The 22,296-nt window shown below is 46.4% G+C and overlaps 1 protein-coding gene and 1 long non-coding RNA gene across 3 annotated transcripts in view; one reads left to right on the top strand and one right to left on the bottom strand.

The window, feature by feature from the left end:
- LOC119257876 (NACHT, LRR and PYD domains-containing protein 1b allele 5-like) overlaps positions 1-2,867 on the bottom strand; it is a 33,398-nt gene extending 30,531 nt beyond the window's left edge. For both annotated transcript variants that reach the window (XM_037526208.2, XM_037526209.2), the window contains exon 1: positions 2,771-2,867. In XM_037526208.2, coding sequence (XP_037382105.1) covers positions 2,771-2,802 — 32 coding nt within the window. In that variant the 5' untranslated portion in view covers positions 2,803-2,867. The remainder of the gene's footprint in view (positions 1-2,770) is intronic.
- A 141-nt stretch (positions 2,868-3,008) lies between these two features.
- On the top strand, positions 3,009-5,081 carry LOC119256978 (uncharacterized). The gene is made up of 3 exons (XR_005127945.2): positions 3,009-3,334; positions 3,770-3,841; positions 4,811-5,081. It is a non-coding gene; the product is annotated as an uncharacterized LOC119256978 (long non-coding RNA).
- The last annotated feature ends 17,215 nt before the right edge of the window (positions 5,082-22,296 follow it).

Genomic DNA, 22,296 nt, shown 5'->3' with positions numbered 1-22,296 from the left:
AAGTTTACAAACAGGAAAGCCAATCTCTGGTTCCTCTGGGGGAGAGGGATATGATAGTAAGGATGGTGGTCACAGAGATGTGTTCACTTTGCAATGATCTCTCAAGTTGGACACATGGAAGATGCTTGTGTTTTCTATATGATTGTGTCCACACACCCAAAGGGTTTTCAGCATCACAGGAAAGGAAAAGGAAAGTATTAGAGCTTTAGCTTTGCAGGCTGCATTGTGAATGGAGAATGACCTGGGTGCCAGGAGGCAAGTGAAGAGGTATGGTGAGGGTGCAGCCTAAAGGCAGCTATGAGGTGGCAGGAATTAGAGGGACAGTTTCTGGGTTCACTCCTCTTACTTCTTGTAACTGTCAATGACATCTCTGTGCAATGGGCTCCAAAGAGGATGGGGCCAGGACTGAAAATGCTGGAACTAGATTGGCAGGGAAGAGGGAGGCAGCTGGAACATTTCCAGCAGGGAGGGGACAGCAGGGGTGAAATGGCAAGCTCTCTGGCCTGGCAACGTATGGGGTAAGGGAGACTCCCATGGCTCAGCCCGGTAGAACGGAATCCTTCTCTCCTCCCAGCCTGAGCCAACAATGTCTGACAGACACCTGGATAACTGGACTAACTGCACTGCTCTGCTATGTTTTGCTTACAAGTCGGGGCAGCGCTGGGAACTAAAAAGAGAGTATGAGAAAGGGACTAAGGAGTCCACATCCCTGACATCCAAGGCATTGTTTGGTAGTTTGCACAGGAAAAAAACATTCAGTGGACACATAAATGACTGATGAAACATGCTAGTTACACAGAAAGTAAAGATCCTATCCCTCAGCATCAAAAATAAAGTTTAAACGGCAAAAAAAAAAAAAAAAAAGTGAAACTACCTAAGTATCAGGGTGGCCTACTTATGCAGCTGCTAAAAATCACAAGCAACAGCAGGAAACGTGTGGTGCTTTAGGTTACTGAGAATGCACCTTCTCTGACCCAGAGCTGCCACACTAGCAGCTACTCCTCAAATGGGCCAGTGATCAGAGGGCAGACTAGCAAATTCTGACGGGGAGGGGTGGAGGGTGGGGGTGGGGTCAGGGCTCACATCTTAGTAACACCTGGAGGGTCAGTTGTCCTGGCTCTAAGTGGAGAAGTTCAGTTAGCAAAGTTGATGTAAGCAAACCCTAACTTCACCAATGCACTGACAATTCATTTCCTCTCTGGTTTTGGGGGGGGAACTTTTCTTTTAGCTATAAGATGATTCAGGTCATCTCATAGCTATAAGATGATTCATTCACAGGTCTTGCTGTTGAGTGAAAGAAAGGTTTTTGATACTCGAAGTGGAGTCAGTTTATGTCCTTGGAGAGGTTATCTTGACCCTCCTAAAGCACGAAATCGCGCAGGCTTTTCTAGGCTATCTTCCTGATTGCAACAGTGTTTTCCTAATGGACAGGAAAAAAATAAATCCTCCCTCCCTCCTGAGAGAAGCTGGGCCCAATGTCTAAAGATCCACAAAAAAACTGAAGTCATGAAGGTTTGAAACCTTGGCAAGCTCCCTCTAGTTCCTGCAGAAAACTGTTTGGCAGCGGTGACGGTCCCAGAACTCCTTTCTCAGCAGTCTGAGGCTCTGCTGAGCGTTTCTGCACTTTAGGTTAACTTTCTGCAAGAGGGTAAAGGATAGTTTCACAAACCTCCACCGTGGGTCTTTTGATGAAACACCACACGCAGAGGCCAACAGGCCCCTTTTGCAGTTGACAGGGATTCCACCCCGCCGTTCAAGCATCCCAAAGCCGCTCTTAATAAACAGTCCTTGTAAAAGGCAGCTCCTTTTAAAGGTCTATGGGCAGTTATGTCAGAGGCCTTGGTTACAAGCAAAGATGATTTCACTCTTGCATTGCTTAAGGCACTGTGCCAGCGCCACTCTGGGGGGAGGGGAGGGTCCTTGCGTTGGCAAAGACAGTGATTACTGGAAATACACCTCCCCTGCACACACCGCCAACTGGCGGGCCTGACAGATCGCAGACCCTGTCCAGCAAACCCCAGGGGGCAGCCCTGCAAGTCCACTGCGCGCGGGGCTCCCGAGCGCTCAGACCCAGGGGCGCGGGGCGCGTGAGGACAGCTAGGCGGGTATTCGCGGCCCCAGGCGCCGCCGGACGCCAGGGCGCGCGCCGCCCCCCTCCGCGCCCGCGGCTCCGGGCCAGGGGACCAGCGCAGCCCACGCGGCCCGGTCCCGCCACCTGCAGGCGCGGGGAGCGCGGACGGGGCGAGGCGGCCGAGGGGCAAGGCGCGGGGCCCGCTCCGGCCGGGCAGGGCCCGGGGGCTCCGGGACTCCGGCCCGAGCGCGGGCGAGGGGAGAGCCGCGGGCACGGGGCGGGCGCGGGAAGCGCGGCCGCGGCGGAAGTGGCGGGGAAGCGCGAGCCCGAGGCAACAGCGCCGCCTCCCGCCGCGCCTCCCGGGCCGGCGCGCGGGGCCTCGGAGCTGCGCGCCCCCGCCTCCGCCCGGGCACCTGCGCGCGGCCCCGCGCCGCCGCCCCGCCCGCCCAGGTGCCGCCGCGGGGCGCGGGGGGCCCAGCGCGCGCCGGCCCTCGCCGCCGCAGAAAGCGCTTTGTTTGCGCGGCCTGGAAGGGGAACCGCACGGCGGCGAAGCCCTCCGCGCCCGGACAGGGCACGGGCAGAGCCCGGGGTGGGGGTGCTGGAGGGGCAGAGCCTCTCCTCGCCGCGGCCACGTCGGGCCCGGCCGCCCGCCCAGCTCGACCCTTCTCCCTCCCCACCCCCAGCCCCGACCCCACTCACCTGCTCTCCGCTACCCCCGCGCAGTGGCTCATCGTCGCCGGGGGCTGGGGGGTGCCCCGCGCTCTGCCCGCGCGGAGGCGGCCGCTGGAGGAGATCGCGCGCGGAGCGCAGCGCGGAGCTCCCGGAGGCGGCCACGCACCGGGAGGGAGGGAGGAGGCGAGTGAGAGCCTCGGGGGAGGGGACTGGGCGGGAGGGTCGAGCGGAGCCACCGGGGAGGGGACGGAGAAGGGAGGGGGCGCGGGCGCGAGTCTGCAGCCGCGAGGGTGGCGGCCAGGGTTCCCCTAACGGAAACGCGGCTTACCGGCGGCCCTGCGCGTGCACACCGCTGCACACTCGCCCACGTGAGCACTCTGGCGTGCAAACTCGCTAACGCACCAAGGGACAAACTAGCGCGCGCCTCGCTTGTGCACCCCGCTGCTTGTGGCTGCTGGTCAGCACCCTCTCCCCGGGGAAGCTCGGCGTCGTGACACTAGCTCCGCGGCGGCTGGGAAGCATCAGCGCCATTCTGGAGGAGACAGCTCAGGAGAGTTTATGACACCTGATCAGGACCGGATACTCTCGCATGTGAGGATTTTCACAGGGCACCACCAACCACCTCCCCCGCTCCCCTGACTCTTTTCTTAGGATCAGTAAACTCGCTGGTGTTCCGTGCCAGGTTTCACGTCTAACTACAAGTGTGTGCCGGGAGGGACCCCACTGTAAGGGTGGTGGAGTATGCCTACATTTTCCAAACTACTGCGCATTAAATCATCAACAATCCAAATGGTATCTTGATAAATTAAAAATCTGTGGAGTGGGATCAGATCAGTGACCCTTGGCATTGATTTCTTTTACCCCACTGTCAGCATGGTTGCTCCCTTGTGTGGCTTTTCCAGGAGGTGGTGAGTGCCAGAGCATCTAGCCCAGGTCTGGCACACATTAGGTGCTCACTACTCATTAACCACAGAAAGGAGGCAAGGGCAGAGGCTGGGATGGACTCCCCCTTTGCTGTATCTGAAGTTTTCCTTAGGCTGGAATACCCCTGACTTCACGGATATGACCTCATGGAGTGCCTGGACTGAGAAGAGACAGGTCAGTGTGGCCTGAAAGGACAGGTGTCCTTCAGATTCCTCCCAATGTCTCAGCCCCAGAACGCCCCAGCCTGCCTCGCTGTGACAAAGGTCCAGCGCTGGTGGCTGGGTGAGTACACCAACCCTGTGCTAGACCAGTCCAAGGGAGAGCTGCTGGCACTCACCTGGCCTTGGCATCTCCTAACGGAGCATAAGCTCCTAACTGAGCATAAACAATTTCACAGAACATCAACAGACAAGACCCCTCTGACCAGGATGGACCACAAGAACAAGCCACTCTGATCATGTCTAAACACAGACAAAACATGCAATTGTCCACAAGACCAAAGACTAGCCATCCTGCATGGGAGGTGATGACGGCTGCAGTCACTCTCCTCTGGCCTCCCTGTCCACCTGCAAGAATGTAAATCCATAGAATCACCCAGTTTCCTGACCTCACCTAAGGCCAGCAAAGCCTCCCCCAATCAGCTGCCAGAGGCCCACATTCTTTCACATTATTTTCTAACATCCTGTTACTGAGACACCTAGGTTTCCATGGCATGCATTTTCCCCTGTGTAAAGGGTATAAATCCAAATGGTTTAACTACAAGTGTGCTCCTCATGACCTTTGGCTGGAGGGCATTGAAAATAAATTATTTGGCCATCGTGATAACAACCCAAGGTCAATATTACACCCTCTTTAAACATAAACTGGGGTTCTTAATATCATGTAACTCAGATTCCCACATGTCTGGTGTTCATGTTCACCATGGGGGTGGGGTGGAGAATGCAAGTTGGCATGTTGTTTACTCATACCAACTTTAACTTCCAGGTGAGTTCCAACCCCAGCTCTGCTGTGAGAATTTGAATTTTTTAACTTTTCTCAACTCAACTTCTTGGCTAAAAAAAGGGTAGGAGTGGTGGGGATAGTCACAGAACTGCACCCAGCCATCTCCATGTTCCTTTCCAAGATGCGTTTCCCTTTCTCCAGTGAAGGCTCCATTGTCTGAACACCAGCCGCCCCACCTCATCCAGGACCTTTCCCCAGCTGCCTCTTCCTCTACCCGCTTGTCCACTGAGCTGGAAACCTGGAAGACGCCACCATTCCCCCAACTCACAAAAAATCCTAGTGATTCTCCCCCTCTGAATGGCTGAGGCAATCTCCAAGGGAGGGCATGAACCTGTTCTGTTTTGGTTAGACCTGACCCAGTACCTAGCGATGCCGGGCATCCCAGAGGTACCCAATAAACACTTGTGCAGAAACTCATCACATCTTTCCTGAGTATTCTCATCGCCGCCTAATTAGTCTCCTCTCTCCAATTCTTACTGAAGGATCTTTCTAAGAGAAATCTGATCACTTCCTTCATTAGAAAATTACTATATCTCAGTCATCCTTAAAATGAAATCCAGACTTCTTTGCTCCTTGGTGATGTACGTCCCAGTTAGTTTGTGGCTTCATTTGCCACACCTCCCCTGTACCTGTGAACACCCTCCCTGAATCCCCCTATGTTCCCTATACACCCCTGACCCTCTGAAATCCCTACACCTTCTCTATACATTCCCTGTACCCACCTGTACCCCTACGTACACCCACCCCACTTCCTCCCACACTTTCCCTTCAGCCAGCCATCCAGGCAGCAGGCCCTCTCTGCAGAGTGCAGGACACACCTCGGTCTACAGGCCTTGTCCAGCTTTCCCCTCTGCCCAGAGCACACCCTAGGTTTCTATGGGGTTCTCCACCTCTGACAACATCTCCTCTGAAAAACTTTCCCCAGGCTGTTATGCTTCCTTCTGCCATTGCCCTTGATGTCAAGAATGTTATTTTCAGGGGTCTCCCACTGGAGTGTGAATCCTCAAAAGGGCGCCTTACCTGTCAGCTGCATCCTTGCTGTCCATAAATACCCAAGCAGTGTTTGCTCTGTAGGTGTGAGTGGATGACAAATGGATGCACCAGCCAGTCCACGCTGTGAGAGTGGGTGTCAGATGCTCTAATCCTCATTTCTATGGGATAATGTAGTGGGTTCCACATGCCTCTAAAAATGGTCCCCAGGGATCTCTGTCTCTTGTATTCATGCCTTTTGCAATCCTCTCCACTTAAGGATAAACACAGACCTTGTGTGTTGCTTCCAATGACTAGAACACAGCAGCAGGAATAACTTATAACTTGTACAATTGGCCTACAAAAGACCAATTCCCTCTAGACTGGTTTCCTTGATTCCCCTGCTCCCTCCTACCACTTTCTACTCCTCTCTCTATCACCCACTCTGGGTAACCCCCTGCTAAGAACAGCCCTATGGAGGGGTCTACATGGAAGCCATGATGAACTAAGACTCCATCCAACAACCAGTGGGAATTGAGGCCTGAAGACAACATATGGATGACTTGGGGGGATCCTGCCATCCTATAGAGCCTCTTGAGGACTTGCCATCTTGGTGCACATCTTGACCTCAGCCTCATGAGAGAATTTGAGCCAACAGCCCAGCAGAACCACTTTTAGGTTCCTGCCCCACAGCTGCAAAATAGTCATTGTGTTTAAGCTGCTGGACTGGCAGGGAATTTGCTATGTAGCCAATAGATAATGACCCAGACAGGAAACAAGATCCTACAGTTAGCACAGTGGCATCACATTCGCACTTTTAACTTTGGTGAATTCAATCACACTTTCTCTGCAAAAGGGAGAGCAGTTTATAGGTAGGTGATTCTGCGGTTACCTCATAAAGTGAGGTGGAGGGTCTGCCTGGGGCATTTCCCACAGAGGAGGAAGTCTAGATGCGGACTGTGCTACTCATAGTTTTCAACATCCATTTTTTGTATAAAGTGGGACGAATGAGACCAATCGTAGATTTGTTCCCACACTTGCATTCTATATGGAATGTAGTTACAATGACCCTTGAAATCCCTTAACTCACCAGAACTGGAGCCCAGAACTCCCCAAACCAAGAACAGTACTGGCCTTAGGCCATCACAGGGGGAGACAGCCCTAGGACCCTTGCAGCCCCAAATGCCCACCATGGCCTCCTTCAGCCACACCACCCATGGACCAAGAGTCAGTGAGGCCCCCTCCCCCATACTGTGCCTACCCAACCCCCACTTCTAGACCACACTCAGGGCCAAGAGATCCCAAATTCTCCTTCCACATGGCCTTGAGCCCATTTCTGGGGCATGCACAGACCTTTCCCCAGGTCCAACTTATCAAGGGTGGAACATTCTCTCTGGAGTGCAAGCAGGCCAAGGGGGAGCCCAGAGGGCAGCATTTAGAGGACTGCAAATGAAGCCTGCAGCTGGGAGATGAGAGGTCCTGTTACACAATGTAATCTCCATAAAAGGAATGTAATCTCCATAAAAGAAAATTAATCTCCATAAAAATCTCCATGCTTCCTTTCCACCTAAGGAAGGGTGGAACTGAGTGGAAAGGCAGGTGCAGCCAAGAAAGCAACACCAAAGTCTCTAGATGCCGTCATCGCCCAGAGGAAATCTGTAGTGATGTGTTCAAGCCACTCTTGGGTTCTTGGGTCCTCCATAAAGGCATTTGCTTTATTCTCTTGGGTTATGAGCTACCTTTGAACTTCCTGTGTTTGTTTTCTGGAGCGAGGGCATCCAATTTTTGTCTAAGGTACTTTCCATGGCATCGTAGCGCTTGCCATGCCCCTGCTTCTCTAACTGACAAAGTGTGTCATTGTCCAGCTTCCAGTTGTCACCGTGGGCACATTTGTAGTGACTAGCAGCACTCGCAGCAGTGAACTCTGGCCAGACTACCCACACTGAAGCTAAAGGGTGCCTCTCGGAGCATATTTATCTAGTCATAATGGACTGGATGTATGTGTCCTCCCAAAATCCTTAGCTTGAACCCAATGTGATGGTGTTAGGAGGTGGGGCCATCAGGAAGTGATGAGGTTTCAGTAAAGTGATGGTGATGGGGCCCTCAATAGGATTAGGGTCCTTCTGAGAGGAGGATGAGACACTAGAGCCCTCTTCTACTGTGTGAGGAAAGAGCAAGGAGGTGGCCAGGAAGAGGAGGCCCTCACCAAGAACTGCTGGCATTCAGACCGAGTGTGCTGGATTTCAGACTTCCCAGCCTCCAGCACTGTGAGGAGTGCATGTCTGTGTCTAAGCCCCAGATCTGTGATGTTTTGCTATGGCAGCTGGAGCCAGCACACTCATCTATTGCCACAGTTTGGGGAGGAGCACTCTGCGTCTGCCTTTAGCTAGACTTTGTCTCTTTGCTTCAATTATTTAAAGCAACAAGGAGTGTAAATGGAAGAAATTCCAGGGAAGTAATTTATTTTTTAAAGATTTATTTATTTATGCATACAAGAGCTGGGGTGGAGGCCAGAGGTGCAGGGAGAGTAAGAGGATTCACCAAAGACAGAGTGGGGAGCAGAACAGGCAGATTGACTGAAATACACTGCTGAGGGGAGCAGTGGGTAAGACAGGGGAGGTCTGCTGAGCCATGTGGTAGCTCCCTGGCCGGGGATCAAACTTTGCTGCAGTGGCTACAGATAGCTTCATAGTGCTGAAACTTAGCCCCTCATGCCATCAGGGAGGCCTCCAGGGGAGTAATCTAGACAGAAGTTATTCCTGACTCTTTCACCCTTCTGCACCCCCTCTAACTATGCACCTGTAACTGCCTCATAGAGGAATTTCCAAATCCAGTTTCACGATATGTCAACTCTGTCTTCGTTAACTCCATAGCTGTTACAGAACAATAAAATATCCCTCAGCACAAGTTTAACTCACATATAATTTCAGAAAAATTAGAAAATTTCCTTTGAGTGTGTTTGGTATATTTTTATGTACAGGGCCTATCTCCTGATTTTTTTAATGATAAAAATCCATAAACATAATTCAGAATGTTAGTTTAAACTGAAAACAAATTGAGTGAAGCCTTACTTCACAAAGTGGGGTCCATAGGTCTGCAGCATCAGCATCACCCTGGAGCTTGTCAGAAATCAGGATCTCAGCCCACTCAGACCCACTGAGTCTCAACCTAGATTTAATTTAATGTCCTGGTGATTTGTACGAGCATTGCAGCTTGAGAAGCACTGGGTGATTCACAGACTCCCCAGGGGTTCAGAGAGCCAGGATGGGATATTGACATCTGGAACAACACCCAAACTGCTCCACAGAGGGTCTCAGTGCCACACCATAACACTGGGTGGCAGACTTCACCCCTGCAGCCACTTGGATCAATCAGCCTCTTCATTTCTCTGGCTTGTGGTCCCAGGCACCAGGCAGAAGACCGCTAGGGCTCAGGTCACAGCCCATTCCTCTTCACAGGAGAAGCCAGAAGAGGGGGTAGCATTTTCAGTTTAAGAAATGAGAGGTGGGGAGAGCTTCCAAGAGGGGTGGATGTTGGTTGGCTTGGGAGGGAGTATTCAAAATACAGGTCAGGGAGTACAGCTGCTGGAAACCAAAAAGAATGACAGATCTTCATTTCTTACCCAGTTCTTTTGGAGAAATGGTGGAATCCAAGTCTGTGTTGCCTGTCTGGTTGCCTTAGAAGGCCAGGAATATCTCGCAGCCTCTGTTAACTCATCTTTCATGTTATTTTAATAGGACAGTTTCTATTTCCACGGAGCTTTATGGTTTGCAAAGCATGCTCATGCATGTGTTGTCATTTGAACTGTAGAACACCCTGTGAGATAAAGAAAGTAGTGTTATCTCCGTTTTACAGACTGGAGAAGAGCCTCAGAGTCCAGCCTGAGAGCAGGAACCCTGGAACCAGGGAAGTGAGTTAACATATATGAACAGAAATTGAAAGCTATAAGGTTTTTATTCCAATCAAAGAAGTCCCTGAATGCTCTTGTAAGCCCCACTGGTATGCATCTAACTTAATCAAGTCACTCACCAAGATGTTGAACCCAGAATCAGAAGCCTGCTTCCCATCCTTGTGGAATGGTAAACCAATTGCCAGGAAACATTAATAGTTATTATCAGTGGCAAGGTGCTTATTAATGAGCAATAAAGGAGGACCACAGAAACCCAGATGGAAGGAAATGATCAAATTAAAATTGTTTCATTGTTAAGTCTTCGGCAGAAAGTAACTGAGAAAATCTTAAATGTTTCCTTTGAACTATTTCGAAATGGCTTCTTATTTGTTCTCATACTTTACAAGTTATACTACAAGGTCATTTGTCCAGTTCTAGGAGGTTAAAGGTAGGTAATAGATCAGGGCAATAAGACCAGAATTCAGCTTTTCTGAATCAAAGGCAATTTTTACTTTGGTTATCTGAAATGAATTCCTTCTATTTTATTTTTTTCCTATAGAAAGACACAATAGTTTCCTCTTATCTCTATTTTAGCAGTAGCTATCATCTGTTATGAATTCCACTAACTCTGGTTCATCTTTCTTATTGATGTTATATCAGGATGACTTTTCAACAGGATTTTAAATTGGATAAGTTCTCAAGGTCAAATGTCTTTGGCAAAGCCTGCCAAGGAAACAAGTTCTCAGCAATGGAGAAAGATATTTATCTTTTTTTCCCGTTATAAAGCTCCTGTTCTGCAAATCTGTGATGATAAATACCAACACCATTCATCTAAACTGAAATATCTTTATTCATATTCACTTATATGAATGTGAATATAGGGAGAGGGGTCTTTTTCTACTTGAATTTCATGGTATTGCCAATAACTGCCAATTACGACATGCCTACTATATGCAAAGAATTTTAAGCTGAGCATTTAAAATATATTATTTCAAATCCTCTTTGGTACTATCAACATATTGACAATATTTTCAACATTATACAGTTGATTATACAACTAAGTTATTCTCATTATCATCATTGCTAACTTTTACAATGTAACTGACAATAGTGCTAAGTCTTACTCCCACATCTGCCCTCTGAGGTGACTGCTATCACCACTCCCATTTTACAGTTAAGGGAACTGAGCGACCGAGAGACTGAAAAGTTTGCCCACGGTCAATTCATAATTATTGTAGTGCATCCCTATGTAGGTTCCTGGCCAAACACTTTTTGCTTCCCACAAGCAAGTTGCCTCTAAATTCTGCTCCATTCTTTATATTTGGGTTTTAAGAGCTTTAAATAAAATAGCATGTTGAGCACCTGGAACAAGGTGTGATACCTGATGGTTTTATATTAATGTATCTGGAGACCTCTTTGTTCTATATATTCCAAGGTGGGAGGGGGGCTGTTCCACTGGTGGTGCTTCAAGGACCACCATCCACAGTGTGACCACTCCTACCTTTCACAGTGTAACCTCTTGTATCATAAGGTGCTGCCCTGGAGCTAGAGAAGGTTCCACCAAGCAAAGCCTCAGGCTAGTGGCCAAGGCCAAAGCTGTAATGGTTTTGGATGGGCAAAGAGGAATTCCCAGGTCCTGCAAGTGAGACCTAAAGTTTTTTTGTTTGTTTGTTTGTTTTAATTGAACATTGGTTTTAACATTATACAGGTTTCAGATATACAACAGCAGTCTGAACCAGCATAGTGGCCTAACCTAATGTGCCCTTTAATGGTGAGAAGTTCAGGTGAAAATGAATGACACATGCCAAAAAGGAGTAAAGGAAAGAAAAAATATGGATTATGTAACAGAGAACTGCAACATTGCATCGGTGCCTCAGCGTGACTCAGAGCAACAAAAGGATGCTGTCTCTTAGCACAATGATAGCAGATGCCTACAAGTACAGCCACGTGTTTGCCAAGACCACCTCTGCTTTTGGAACTTGACATGGTCAAGTGGAAATCTGAAAACCCGAGTCACATTGCTGAGAGGCATTGAGTCATCAGTTACAGTGATGAACTGCTGCCTGTTAATGCTAAGTAAGAACATTTGCAATTGTTGATGCTAAGTAAGAACACTTGCAATGTCCTAATATCTTCTGCTCTTACTTTTCAGGTTACATCTATTGCAAAGATATCATTAAGTTAGGAATTTCCGGGAACTTGGTCCTACTGGACCACTTAACCACATCAGGCAATGCTTCTGGCTGACTGATTACTGTGTAACAAAAAACCTCAGTGATGGAATGCGTGGGAAGGTCTCTGTCATAATGGTTAAATACAGCAGCAGCTTGCCCAGGCCACAATGCACAGATGCACATCACCCTTGTTTTTGTGGATGGAAAGCTATTGAACGGAAAAGGGAAGAATGACAAGTTCCGGATAGGAATAAAGCAGCAGGCATCACGCGGTGGATCCAATTTCCCAGAAACAGCCACACCGAGGGTTGAAGACTGTGGGAGGTCTGAGGGTACACCTAGAAGAACCCACATTTAGTAGCAACTAGCACCTATCTCACCCTGGCATGGGGACCCCACATTCTTCATACAAAATGTATCCTAATTGCACCCGGGCCTTTGAAGCACAAACAAAACCAGGTGTAGTTGGCGCAAGAGCCCTGGCCCACAGGCAGGACAGGAGCCAGGGAGGAGGTGCCAGTGCAGGCATGAGGGGACAAGTTGAGTTTGCTTGGACTTTGGGGTTTTTTTGAGGGGAGATTGTCAAATTTTATTAAATCATTAGTCATGTGCATAATTACATAATTTGGGGGGATTCAATTTCACACCTCCATATCTGCATGTGCTTCAGTTACCTTCCACCAAAACACCTGTGCTAACCTCCTATGCTCTCTGATCCCTTCTCTTATCCACCCAAGCTCCCCCATTCCTTCAGTGTATTTTTCATAGTCTAGGAATTACTTTTGCTTTGCTTTGCCAGTTTGTTTTCCTTGGTTATTTATATTCCACAAATGAGTGAAACCATCCAATAACTTTCTTCACTTTATGACTTATTTCACTTAGCATAATCACCTGAACACCCAAAAAGCACTATTTCATACTTTTTTTAACTAGCAAAGTAGCATTCTGATGAAGAGCAGTTCTCATCAAAAGATGATGAGAGTTTTCTTATTACTGGCATGAAAGATAGCCCTAGAAAGGCCACTGTGTAGCTCGTAGTGACAAAAGCCATCCAAGTCACCGATAATTAAAGACATTTCTATGGGCAAGTAATCAAGGAAACTTATGCTGTAAGTTTATAAAGCCAGGATGCAATTAAACCCACTTATTGTCTTTAGCATCTGTGTCAAGAATACTCCTACAAGTTCTTAAACATATTGGTGGGCAGTTAGGTTTTTCTGAGGGTCACAGTTTTACGTGAGAAACAGAAATTCTGTGTGAACCAGAAAATATTCCTTTCATAAAATGCATGGTCTCCTGTGTTTCAACTCCAACTCCCAAATTCCTTTTCACAGCCACAGATTCAAAAAGATTCACCCCATTACAGGTTTAGACTCCTGTCTTCCCCTCACACCCCCATTTTCTGATACCTCTACCAACTTGCCCCCTACTTTCCTGGAACTGTTGCTTGGACTAGAGTTTTTTTGGGCTGGGCAGAGTCTGGAAGCCCTTCCAATCATGACGCAAATAGTAAACAATGAAATATTGATGGTCCCAAAAAGCACCTGGGGGCAGAGGGACCCCTTATACAGAAGCCATGGGTTTGGTCAAGTTGCTTGGTCACGTGTCCCAACATCATAAACTATCTACTGGGCAAGATCCAACTAAGAGTAGTCCTGAGTCTCTCCAACAATTTAAAAAAAATTAAATTCTGGGTTTTTGAAATATTTATTGTCACTTTTGCCTGCTCTGACCTTAAAGAAATATTTAGATTTGAAAATGTGTCTAAAAAAATCCAAACCCAGAACTGCATACTCTCAGACAGAGCTCCCAGTATGTTCTGACTGTTTAGATACCCATCCACTTCTGACAAAGAGAAAAAGATGGATTTGAAACCTTTGTAAAACATGAGTTGAGAGAACATTAAAATACGTTCTTTGGAAATTTTAAATAGCTGTGTTGACATCAAACACTCTCATTTAGCTTCTTTGCGGAAGATATTTGAAAAGTTTGGAGTTTTTTTTTTTTTTTTTTTCATTCCTTTAGGAAGTTCAAAGCCAATAAGTTGGGGTAATTACTTAAGCTTCTGGAAATACCAACTCTCATTATTTTGGTCTGCTCTCAGAGAGATGCAAACATACACTGGAGCACTGAATCAGCTTTTCCATTGTTTATTTATCTGTGCTTACAGAGATAGGGAAATTCATGAGAAAAACAGAAATTGGTTTGATTTATTGAAATGGGTGGGGGGACTTAAGCGTTTTTTTTTTTTCCCCTTCTCTTCTGATTTATGTTAATGTTGCTACTATTACCATGATTTCACAACCATTCTCACAAATATTTCCTGCACGACGCTTCCTCTAGAGCCAAGAGATCCAGCACTGTACATAAACAGTTGTGGAGCAAGTAGGTTCTTGCCCAGATTTGTGTGGATTCCCCTAGATGCCAAGATGAAAGCCCAGAATTTTGAGGGCTCTTAGGATAAAAATAAAGCCTCCCAGCAAAACCCAAGTAAGCTGATAACCTTATAAATAAATGATAGCACAAAGGAGTATACAAACCATTGATCACAAGTCTAGATAGCCAAAAATCCCCTACAGAGTTTTAAAAATGCAGCTGCCAGTTTTCCTGGGCACTGTGACTCAGTAGCTCTACTTCACTGTTCCAGATCCCCATGGACTGCAGTCAGCAATGAGAACCCCTGTCCTGTGCAGAAGAGAAAGTTCCTAAAAGGCCACATGGGGGCTGAGGGGAGGGAACAGTGGGCATTGCGTTACTTCTCATTTTTTAATCCATATTTCTTTTAAAGCAGGTGGATATGTTATTATTACAAAAACTTACTTTGCAATCATAGAAATGTACTCCGGCTACATGAACTGCAGATGCCTTCCCTGCTCCTCCTGGATCCCTGGGAAATGGCAGGTATGCTCTTCACTCCATCCCTTTGAGAGCTATATGCAATGTCCCTTGGAACACTGCTCCTTAAACCAGGCTGTGCATCAGAGTCATCCAAGGGACTTTTCCATATATGGATTTCCAGGACCCACCCAGGGGATCAAACACAGAACCTCCTAGAAGGGAGAGGTCAAAGTCTCATTTTAAAAACGCCTCCCCCAAGGGCTCTATCGCACGTTTTGCATCTGTGAAATATCAAGCAATTCCCCTCCAGCCATTGATATTTTAGTATCTGAGGGTGCAGGACAGATTTAGCTACAGCTGGGAAGAGGAAGGAAGGGGCTTAATCATCCTGTGGGGTGCACAGATAGGAAGGAAAACCACAGACCACCTCTCCCACTGCAGATTGGTCTTGGGATTTTTTTCCAAATAAGTAATATATGCAAAAACCATGACATTAAAATGAGAAGCAAAACACTAAACTGTAAGCTCCCAAGGGCAAGTGCAGATCTCCTGCTGTATTTCCCATGCCATTGTGCATACTGAGGTCCTGCTGGTGGCCACTAGAGGGTCACTCTGATAAGCCCCACAAGCACCCTGGTTTTGATTTCTAGCTCTTCCTGTGTGTGTACTGGGACACATCATGCAGAGAAAAGGATGGCATCCTCAAGATATCCAAAACAACCTCTCCAAGAAATCAAAACAGGCCTCCCAAGTCATGCCACTCTGCCATACGGGTTATTTGGAGCTAAAGTCAATCAAGGGGGGCCTCCCTTGTGGCCGAGGGGTTAAGTCTCAGTGCTATCACTGCTAAGGCCTGAGTTCAATCCCCACCCAGAGAGCTAACCCACATGGCGCAGCAGACCTCTCCTGTCTCACCCACTGCTCCCCTTAGCAGTGTATTTCAGCAGATCCACCTGTTATGCACCCCACTCTGCCCCTGGTGAGAATTCTTTCACCTCCTATACCTCTGGCCTATACCCCAGCTCTTTTACATACAAAAATATTAAAGAATAACGTTAATCAAGGCCCTGCAGTCTCATGAGAAATTTTTCCCACACCTGCATCTACCTAGAGGAATGAAGATTAGGGTTAATATCCAGAATTAGGATTTTTACCAGAATAAACCATTCTATTGGAGAAAACTATCAATATGTCAGGGCAAACATTGAATTACAGAGCATCTGGTCTTCATCACTAAGCGCCCCTCTCCTTGTCACGTTAGGTCCCCCCCTCTCTCCTTGAAACCCCAAGCCCCCATCTCATTCCTTAACTCAGAATAAATACCTTCATTTCTCCTCCATGACCAGTGTATAATTAAATTTCTTCTTTCCTCTTCTAATCTGGCTGATATTTCACTGTGTGACCAACCGGAAAAGAACCCAGAGGGGTAGGGGAAATTTCCTCTCCTTCCAGACAGAGGTTTCAAGTTTTTTCTGGCAAAGCCAAAAGAAATTTTAAGGCTCGACACCCCTGAATGAAAGTTCCTAGAAAATGGAAAACCATATTAAGTATAACAGAATCAGTCCTAGATATTGTCAGGATAAAGTAAATTATAATGAGTCTAGAATAAAAACAGTCAGAAAAGTCCAGGATATGTTTTCAAAATCCCAGAGAACTCGTATAAATTGGGCATTTATGATATTTAATTATTTAAAGTGCTAGTGAATCTTTTCACAATCGTAATGTGGTATTACACAAGCCACAAGACAAACTCAAATTTCTGTAAGTCAATATTTTAAAAGCATATTTACTTATTCAAGTAGGGTCACATCCTACTGACACACCCCAACAAGATTAATGAAAAAATGATATTTACTTTTGTTTTGACGTGGAGATTTCTCCCTCCTCTTCAAGTCATATTTTTGGTTCCCAGTAACATTTTTCTTTCAAATTCACTCACTTGGCTTAGTTTTTAAAAGTGCCTTTCTCAACTAGCTTTCAAATAAATTATTTACTCTTCTGAAAATGTTTTAAACATCAACCCAGCCAAAGTTGATGTAAGTGAACCCAGAGGAATTGACAAACACACAAAGTGAAAGTTTTTTCTCTTAAGTGGGACTCACAGAAAAACAAGGAAAAATTACAAAGAATAAGCTGAATTTTCCTTTTCCAAGGAGGGTGAGACAAATTGGAGCATGATATTTTTCAAGATTCTTTCTTCTGAAGGCAATCATTAGCATAATCCAGTGGCTATCACAAAAGGGCAAGCCACTAATTCACAAGTTAATTGCTACATGGATGCATGTCAGGGCACTTTGTCAAAAAGGAAATATTGCAACAGGCTACAATATTTAGTAGGATTGAATTTTCACATAGGATTTAATTAAAGAAATTAAAAAGTAGAAGTACCAGCAGTCACAAATTTTACAAAGTTTTATTTTGTGGCAAATGACTAAGTATACAAAAAATAAACCATGATTTTTCTCAGGATTACAATGCAGGAAGGAAAATGTTCAGACTCTGATTTTACCCTAAAATAAAAGAAGAAATTGCTGGGCCTTCCCGGTGGCGCAGCGATTGAGCGCTGGATTGCAAAGCTGCCCACAGCCTCTTCAGCGCCGGTTCGATCCCCAGCTGCTCCCCGGCCACCAGAGGAGGGTCCCACATGGCGCGCAGACCTCTCCTGCAGCCCGCTACTCCCCTCAGCGGTGCACTTCATCAGTCTGCCTGTCCTGCTCTCCACTCTGGCTCTGGTGAATTCTCTCACCCTCCAGCGCTTCTGACTGTACCCAGTGCTTGTATAAATAAATAAATAAATCTTTAAAAAAATAAAAAATAAAAGAAGAAATCAGACATCTGTGGCCCAAAAGGAGATTGTATACTAGGGGAGTGTCCACATGGATTTATGCTCAATAAACATTAGAAATTCTCTCACCACAGCTGGATGCAAAGGAGCGACAGAGTTGTGGAAAGAACAGACACAGTAACAGGACAGAGATTTTGTCTGACACAAGTGTGGGCAATGCATCTTGCTGGAATCTTCCCACAAGAAATGTTTTTATCTTCATTAAATCAGAGACTCCAGCCAAAGATGCGCCTCTGGGACTAAGAATCAGGGTTCTTTTTAATGTTTTAGCTGGTAATGAACTACTCAAGTCATAAAGTTAATGCAGGAAGAGAGCAACCTTATTTTTCAAATTTTGGGCCCCAGATCCATGGTTTCAGAGTGAGAAGACACCTTAGAATTCATGGAATCCAGCTCTTCTGCTTTATTATTTTATCACTGGGAAAACTGAGGCCAAGAAGTTTCTTCTAAACAGTCTGCTCACTGCCAAGTACCTCTGCCTGCTATGGCTCCAGTGCTGGTCTGTAGCACCCTACACACAGAATCCTTAGATAGAATTAACAACCCACAAGAAGTTACCTACCACCTTTCATACACACACATTCACACACATACACACACATGCACACATAAAACCTCACCCATAAAGGACAAAAACAAGAACTAATCCCTTACCTAAATAGCAGAATGACAGTTACAATATGGTACACAATGGGAAGATGTGGGTTACTATAAAAGCCCAGCAGCAGAGACTGATGTTATATAGGAATGTGAGCATGAAATATTACCAAGGAGATCAAAGTCAGACAAAAAAATTCTGTTTATATACAGTGGAGAAGACTGACAAACAATCCCTCAGCCAGATGCTCAAGGTCACACTAATGACAGGTCATTCTGGCAGCATATATCTGTTGTAGTGGCCCAAGGCAGATGAGTTCTGTATTCCTGGGTCCTTGGGGCAGCCAGTGGACCTCCCGGGCTGCATGCAAAGCCACTTTCCCCACCAGGATGAGGGGTCAAGCTCTGCTCCCTAAAATCTAATGACACCTTCACAGTGCTGTGGTCTGAACTCCATCCCTGAAGTTCTGAGCAAGGGGGCTGCTGGGAAGGGGATGGAGCAGTGTGGTCATTTTGGAAGCCTTTAAAAGGGAGCCATGCATGTGGGCTCATGCTCTTTGTCCTTGGAGCAGCTGTAGATGGCAGGTGCTCTGTGAGATCTTTGCCCCTAGGTGAGGGATTTTGTGGGGGGGGGGGGCAAACTCAGCAGCAGCAGACCTTTGCAGCACCCTGCCAGCTCCTGTACCTGCAGCTCCACTTCACACCATCTGTTGGTAACTGGACTTTCTTCCTCTATCCTGCTAGTTTTCCCTCTCCCTTTGTCTTGTTGGTTAAAAAAAAAAAAATTGTTTCTGTTGCTGCACAAAAGACCTTTTTTTTTTAAAGATTTATTTATTTATACATACAAGAACTGGGGTACAAGCCAGAGGTGGGGGGGGAGAGGACTCACCAGAGACAAGTGGGGAACAGAACAGGCAGACTGAATGAAATACACTGCTGAGGGGAACAGCGGGAGAGACAGAAGAGGTCTGCCACGCCATGTGGGTAGCTCCCTGGCCGGCCAGGGATCAAACTCATGCTGCAGAGGCTTCAGATAGCTTCAGAGTGCTGTGCTTAACCCCTTGCACCACCAGGGAGGCTCCAAAGACCTTTTTGATTACATTTGTGGTGGTGGGTGGCCAGACCCAGAACTGATGAGAGAGGTTCTGATTCAGTGACAGCTTTTAGACCCTTTGCCCAGTAACATGCCCTTCACGAGATGAGAATGACACTTTACCTCTGTGGTCTTCCTCCCAAAACCCATCACCCCAATCTAAGAAGAAAGTCAGACAAATACCAATCAAAGGACAATCTACAAAACACCTGAACAGTCTTCCTCAAATTGTCAAGTTTTCACAAACAAGGAAAGTCTGAGAAACTGTCACAGCCCACAGGATCCTAAGGAGAAGTGATGACTAAATATAACGTGGCATCCCAGGTGGGATCCTGTGCCAGAAAACAAAACCAAAAAAAGACACTAATATAAGACACAACAGGACAGCTGAGTGCAGAGTGTATGAGAACTCTCCATACCATCTCAGCATTTTTTGGTAAATCTAAAACTGCCCTAAAATTAAAAGTTTACTTATAAAATTCTGTTTATGTAGCACACATACTAGTGACTTTGAAATCAGAGAGAGGTTTATTATCCAGTTTCTCTTTGTTAATCTTGTAACCTTGGGCAACTCTTAGTTTTTGTTTCCTCGTCTCTAATATGAAGCTAATCAGACCTGTCTTGAAGTGTTGTAGGAACTGAAGGGGATCCAAATCTGTCACTGCAAATATGCCACTTGGTATAGGTTTATTGTTATTACTTTGAACTAGAGCCACTTGAGAAACAGCAGATACACGAAAAGCTCTGCCTGCTTTCTGCTGGAAAACAGAGAATGAATTTCCCTTCTACAGGTATGACCCTCCTCATACCAGGGGCGGGGAGCTGGTTCAGTCACAGGGAGCCACCTGGAATCATAAAATAAATATCTCAAAACAACCCTTGTCTACCATTCATTCCTCATCGCCCTCCACTATTACCTCTGTCCTCTCCAGGAGCCCAACCCCTCTTCCTTATCTAATTACTTCTCCACAATTTTCCCCCCTTCATTAACATGGTAGTCGCTTCTTTGAGCTTTCACTTTTCCTCTGTGAAGTCCCCCTATGTACACAAAAGGATGAATAAAATCTGTTTGCCTTTTCTCCTGCTAATCTGTCTCTAGTCAGTTTAATTCACAGGCCCTACCTACAGAACCTAAGAAAATAGAGGAAAGTTTTTTCTTCCCTACAAACAAGCGAGGTAATATTAACTGTATGTGGGACTATAGCTGGGAGCTTCACATTGGTTCCTACTGTGGCAACTACTTTCCTTACAATTCAGCTCCCTCATGTGTATTCTAGAGGGTACAATAGTACCTTTACCTCAAACGTGCTGGTGTTCAATGCCGCTCTGCAGTTATGCACACTCCCTGTGGCATCGCTGCCCTCCGTCAGAGCCTTCCTGTCTTCTGGTTCTCCTGGGAGAAGCTTCCCCAGCCTCGTTAGTTTAAAAACCACATTTGATAGGTGTGAGCTAGTCACTTCTAGAGACTAGCTAGAGGTTAGCTTTCTAAAAACTTTCTAAGGTTTCAGATTTTCTAGAGGTTAGCTCGTAGACTAGAAAGCTGATGCATTGAGTTTCTTGGGGAAGTAGAATAGGCAAAGAGACTGGCTGTGAGTTGGAACATCCTCCTGGGAAACTGTCTCAGGCTCAGCAGCCTGCTCAGAAAGGACAGGGAGGGAGCCTAGAGAACATTCCCAGTAGAATGTGGCAAGGACTTACACAAAATCATGCAAAGATGGTATCTGGGATTCCTTCGCCTACAGGTTGTGCACTGTTCAGACCTGTGTTATTTGAGACTCAGGGCAAGTGAATCTACTGTCGTGCTTATTAAAGACTGGGTCTTAGTCTCTGCTTTTCCCTTGGATTTCCCATGCTCACTTCTCTCTGGCCCTCAAAGCTGAGGTTCCAGGAACTTGTCTCTGCTATGATGGATCATAGGGTAGAGGAGCTGAGTGTTAGGCGCAGTGTCCCCCCACCCACTCTGCCCAGCTCCTTGGGAAATGTTCCGCACCATAGAGCTATATCTTCCCCTTCGTGCATGTTCCCCTGTGATAGGACACCTTCCTTGGAGAGAACATAGCTATGTCTCTCCTACCTGTCTGGGTGCTGCTTTTTTTTTTTTTTTTAAAGATTTTATTTATTTTTATACAAGAACCATGGTATAGGCCAGATGTGCAGGAGGGTGAGAGGATTCACTAGAGACAGAGTGGGGAACAGAACAGGCAGACTGACTGGAATACACTGCTGAGGGGAGCAGTGGGCAAGCCAGGAGAGGTCTGCTGCACCACGTGGGTATCTCCACGCTGGCCCAGGATAAAACCCATGCTGCAGAGGCTGCAGGCAGCTTCACAGTGCTGTGCTCAACTGCCTGTGCTCCCAGGGAGGCCCTGGCTGCAGTCTTTTTATCCTTTATTTGGGAAGCTCTGTTTATCCAGGTTCTAGGTCAGCTTCAATGTAGAGTAGTCCACATTTAAGTGCCAATTTATTGTAATCTACATCTTGCAGGAGGAACTAAGTACAAGTTTTCTCTATTCCATTATCTTAGACCTGCTTCTCTCCACTGTATCATTTCTTTTGGAACTTCAATTTCTTTATAAATCCACAACCACAATCCCTGACAATGTTGAATTTTACTGAGTCATGTACTTCTCCAAATGGAGGATTAATCCTCCCAGCTTTTTGTTTTCTGAAATCTTCCACTTTTTTGGTGTCACTTGAAAAACCTATAAGGACCCACCCTTCCCCCATTGGGTTTTGATAACACACAAAATACCCTTGTTTACCTACAAATTCCTATTCTTTTTCTCAAAAACTATTAGCTGAATTGACCTCCCCCTGTCCCATAAAAACAATTAGCTAGACTAGACACAGAGATAAATATTTCTTGTTCAGCTGACTGGGATTTCCTGGATGACAAGCAGCTGTAAGATTGCCACACCTATAACTTGCCTATTTCTCCCTCTTAAGGCTAAGTTGAAATCACCTACCTTGACATCTGGGAGGGTTCTTCCTATTGCAACATGCTGAATAAAATCAATTTCCTTATTTATTTAGTTTCTTTTTGACACATGGCTTCTGAAGACTGTGTAGTGTCTTTGCAGAGAGCATAGTGTTAGGCAGAGGTTGGCTGCAGAATGCTCTCCTAGCCTCGGGGCTGTGGGGCAAAGAGAAGCCCCAAGGAAGAAGGATAGGGGGACAGGATAAAGCTGAAGACATTTTGAAGAGTAAAAGGTGTCTCTTTGT

The sequence above is a fragment of the Talpa occidentalis genome, unplaced genomic scaffold (genome assembly GCF_014898055.3).
Source record: "Talpa occidentalis isolate TD23 unplaced genomic scaffold, MPIMG_talOcc4v2.1 talOcc4.4, whole genome shotgun sequence".
Classification (NCBI taxonomy): domain Eukaryota; kingdom Metazoa; phylum Chordata; class Mammalia; order Eulipotyphla; family Talpidae; genus Talpa; species Talpa occidentalis.
This window is presented reverse-complemented; position numbering and strand designations above follow the sequence as displayed.